The sequence below is a fragment of the Octopus bimaculoides genome, chromosome 15 (assembly GCF_001194135.2).
Source record: "Octopus bimaculoides isolate UCB-OBI-ISO-001 chromosome 15, ASM119413v2, whole genome shotgun sequence".
NCBI lineage: Eukaryota > Metazoa > Mollusca > Cephalopoda > Octopoda > Octopodidae > Octopus > Octopus bimaculoides.
In genome coordinates, this window is record NC_068995.1 from 9,599,795 (window position 1) to 9,604,692 (window position 4,898).

At 38.7% G+C, this 4,898-nt stretch overlaps 1 protein-coding gene across 1 annotated transcript in view; it reads right to left on the bottom strand.

Annotated features, from left to right (window-relative positions):
* The window catches only part of LOC106879363 (electron transfer flavoprotein subunit alpha, mitochondrial), a 20,745-nt gene that overhangs the window by 8,492 nt on the left and 7,355 nt on the right, over positions 1 to 4,898 (bottom strand). The window contains exons 3-5 of the mRNA XM_014928884.2: positions 4,149 to 4,230; positions 3,238 to 3,320; positions 2,228 to 2,327 (exon numbers count right to left, since the gene is read on the bottom strand). Coding sequence (XP_014784370.1) covers positions 2,228 to 2,327; positions 3,238 to 3,320; positions 4,149 to 4,230 — 265 coding nt within the window. The remainder of the gene's footprint in view (positions 1 to 2,227; positions 2,328 to 3,237; positions 3,321 to 4,148; positions 4,231 to 4,898) is intronic.

A 4,898-nucleotide genomic window follows, 5' to 3' on the forward strand; every position in this document is an offset into this window, starting at 1 on the left:
TCTGATCTATATGTCATGTACATTTATATTGTGATACTTTATCATTAGATGTAACATGTATTACACGAAATTTAGGCTTCACTGAGGAGGTCTCATAAGCCTGAAACATGGCTTGTATTGTCACTCCTGTGATTGTCGAAGTAGTAGTAATGGGACCGGGGCATGAGTTGTAACAACACATCACTGATTCCCTACTTACGGCAGATGAGACCTGTGCACCATTCAAGCGACAACCCTCCAACCCTCCATGGGTCTGTTTAGGTAGTCATTGCTGGTGAGGGCTTTACGAGGTTGGAGTGCAAATCCTGCCTCAACCTCTTTTAGTCTCCTTTGACGACACTCAGAGGAAACGTTGAGTTTTCTCTTTGACATGTCAGTTACCACACAGCTCTAGAGCAACGTAAAATGAAGTGTTTTACTCAAGAACACAACACGCCATCCAGTCCAGGAATTGAACCCAAGATTTGACTAACGTGAGTACAACACCCTCACCACAAGGCTATGCGGTTACACATCGTCAAAGATCCTATATAATTAATACCAGTCCTAGAGTCTTCAAACTAATGCTTTCATCGTTTCACTGCTTGCCTTATTAGAATATTTTTTTAAAAAAGAAATTTTAATTCCAGAGTTGCCTCCCTTGTGCACCGATCAGCTTTCTTGTCGACATAAGTCGTTGACTCCATATTTCCCCCACTCCTTATTCTGAAGATTATATTAAATACTGTATTTGATTGCGTAAAAGACACATGGGTGTATTAGACAGGACCCCCCAATTTCGGCAGCACATATTTAAGACAAAACTTCTTTTGGTGCATTCAGCCGTACATAACGAAACATTACAATATAATACAGTACAAGTAATATCGGTTTTAAATCTTGGTACAAGACGGGCAATTTCGGGGGTAGGCGTAAGTGAATTACATCGACCCCTTCCAGTGTTCAACTAGAACTTATTTTATCGACGCTGAAAGGATGAAAGGCAGGGTCGGCCTTGGTGGAACTTGAACTCGTAACGTGAAGTCGGACAAAATGTTGCTAAGCGTTTTGCCCAGCAGACTAACAATTCTGCCAGCTCGCTGCCTTCCAGCACAAGCAATAGGAATAATGTTGTGTGTGTGTGTGTGTGTGTGTGTGTGTGTGTGTGTGTCTTTGTGTGTCCATGTCTCTGTTCATTTGTGTGCGTGTGTTTGTGTGTGTACGTGTCTGTGGGTGTGTTTGTGTGTATGAGTGAGTTTCTTATGAATATATATATATATATGTGTGTGTGTGTGTGTGTGCATGAGCGACTGAAGTTTCTGACAAATTCCAAATGAGAAACGCCAGAACTAATGATATAAAGCCAGAAAGATGTGTTAACTATTTATCATTCAGACTACTCTGTCAAATGTAATGCTTATTTATTCACATCGTTTTGAACTAATAACACATTATCTTATAGCTGCAATATTTCAATGATGAGATCGTTTAAGACGTTGCTACAACAATATAGGAAACTAGATGAAAGAGGCCAGACCTGGACAGTTAAACAGGTAAAAATACTCAGGCAATAAAAGCATTAGACAGGTAAAACACTTGGACCAGATTTAGCCAGCTTAAAATCTAAAGGGCTAAACCACAATGTATAAAATATACTGTTGTTGGGCACTCCGTCGCTTACGACGTCGAGGGTTCCAGTTGATCCGATCAACGGAACAGCCTGCTCGTGAAATTAACGTGCAAGTGGCTGAGCACTCCACAGACACGTGTACCCTTAACGTAGTTCTCGGGGGATATTCAGCGTGACACAGTGTGACAAGGCTGACCCTTTGAATTACAGGTACAACAGAAATAGGAAGTAAGAGTGAGAGAAAGTTGTGGTGAAAGAGTACAGCAGGGTTCGCCACCATCCCCTGCCGGAGCCTCTTGGAGCTTTAGGTGTTTTCGCTCAATAAACACTCACAACGCCTGGTCTGGGAATCGAAACCGCGATCCTATGACCGCGAGTCCGCTGCCCTTACCACTGGGCCATTGTGCCTCCACGTATAAAATATAAGTAAAACACAACTGATATTATGACTAAATCCTAATGAAAAACTTGGGTAAAACCCACAAAGCATAATATGTGTAAACTATAAAAGAGATTGTGGATAAACGATAATGGACATGATGAGTAAAGTCCAATACATATTGAGGGGTGATTGGAAAGCAATAAGTAAAGTTGATGTGGTGGAGAGAATTCACTTACCAGCATAAATAGTGCGTATAAATGTATCTTCTGATTTAATACCAATGATATCACTAACTGGTGAAATATCAAGTTTAGCAGCAACTCGGGGTAACAGGTTCTGAAAGATAAGGGTAACTGTAAGTATCCATAGTAATGTGTGTATATGTGTGTATATAGATGGTTATGATTAGCAATATTTTAATGTCGACTTTAGCATGCTTGCATAGGCAGGATAGAATTTGTTGAGGTAGTTATCTTACATGAATTGTATGAACAGCTAATAACTTGGATATAGTTCTTTTGTAGGAAGTCAGAAGACAGTTCAGATATCATATAAAAGAAACAAGTAATCCGTTGATATATGCAGAGTAAAACAACTAATGAAATAGCATTAACAGCTAGCAGTTTAAAGTTAGCCAGAAGGGAGCTCCGCTGGAGGCACCAGAATGACTGAGTTTCTTTATCATTAGGTACATCTAACAATTATAATAATAGTTCTAGTTTCTTAATGAGAAAAATGCTCAATACTGTGCACTTTGGGTGAATAGGAAGGGGTTGTCAAGAATTCTCCATGTTATATTGGGACACAGAATTGCAAGATAAAACAGTATAAAGAGACAGATTTTTTTTTTTACCCTGATGTGGAAGCTATGCATGTGCCGGACAAACCTTTTACTGAAAGTATTTGTTGTAAGTCAAGTGTAGTATCTTGGAATACGATTAGGTTGTGTGGGAAGCTGTTTTCTAGACCTCTGCCTTAGAGAGGCAGGATCCTTACAGTAGGAAGGTGCTTTGATTTCGGTAATTGCATGCAGGTGGTTCAGCTTTGTCCATTTGAGTTCTGACAACACAATATTGACCAACTTCAATTTCAAATTCTTTCAATGATACTCCTTATGATATTTCTTTTTCTCAAAATATGAAGTAATGAAATAGTAGACAACTTTAACAATAAAGAATAAATGAGGGCAGGGAACAAGTGAAACATCTGATACAAACTGTAGCAAAACTGGAATGGTTGAACTTACTTTCCCAGTAGCTGTGGCACCGGCCAAAACATGACTGAATTTAAACTGATTCTGCAGGTTAACTATCAATGGAGTCAGGGATTCTAGAAAGAAAGAGAAAGACAAAATTCATAACTGTGTGTGTGTGTGAGTGTGTGTGTATCATTCATCATCCGCATTTTTTTTTAACCTTGCAGTTGTCAGTCAGAGTTTATTGTCACAGATTTTCTACCTCCACATACACTTCTTGTCACCAACCCTCAATTATTTCCAAGCAAGATAATATATCATTACCATCATCATTTAGTAGCCGGTCTCCATGCTGGCGTAAGTTGGGCGGTTTGACAGAATCCAAAGAGCTGGAGAACCATGATGTAATTTCATGTCCATTTTGGTATGGTTTCTACAACTAAATACCCTTCCGAACACCAACTACTTTACAGAGTGTACTGGGTGCTTTGTTTGTTTGTTTGTGACACCAGCACTAGTGAGGTCACCTAATCCAACTCATCCAGTCCCTTAGACTAAATCAACTTAGTTTTCTTTTTCAATCCTTTAATAAGTTTCAAACTAATACAGTTCTATATTTAAGATATATATATATATATACATATATATATATATATCCCCCACCTCGTTATTAAGTACTCCCATCACATTATTAACTACTCCCATCTCATTAGTAAGCATCCTCACCTCATTATCAAGTACCCCCCCACCTCGTTAAGTATTCCCATTACATTATTAACTACCCCACCATCTCATTACTAAGCATCCCCACCTCATTATCAAGCACCTCCACCTCATTACTAAGTACACCCACCTCGTTACTAAGTATCCCTACCTCATTACTAAGTACCCCTCCCGCCTCATTATTACGTACTCCTCACCCCTCCAAACTCCAAAGTAATGTAAGGTCCGAACACACTTACCTGGTAAGAAACCACTGAAGGATTCGTTTTCGGCAACTAGAACTTTTCCAACACCTTTTACTTTGCTCACAGATTCTGCAACCTTCAAGAAACAAGAGACTCAGGTGAGTTAACGAAGAGAGAGAGGAGACGTGTGGGTTAGTGGTTAGGGTGATGCACTCATGATTGTAAGATCAGGGTTTTGATTTAGGGACCAGGCAACACATTGTGGTCTTCAGCAAGACACTTTATCTCACATTGCTTGAGTTATAGAAATTAGTAATTCTGTGAAGGATTGGCACCCCGTTCAGGAAGTGTATGTATGTATGTACATACAAATTTTTACATATATATATGTTTACATGTATGTATGTATGTGAAGGCATATGGCTCAGTGGTTAGAGTGTCGAGCTTACAATCATGAAGTTGTGAGGTCGAATTCCGGACCGGGCTGCATGTTGTGTTCTTGAGCAAGACTCTTTATTTCACGTTGCTCCAGTTCAATCGGCTGTAGAAATGAGTTGCGACGTCACAGGTACCAAGCATACATATATATATATATATATATATATATATATATATCATCGTTTAACGTCCGCTTTCCATGCTAGCAACACATATATATATACACATATATATATACATATATATATATATATATACATACATATATATATACATATATATATACATACATGGTTTTTAACTTTTAAAGTTTCATATTCAAAAGAGACAGAGACTTCAAATTCGATATATCGATTTATTCACCAC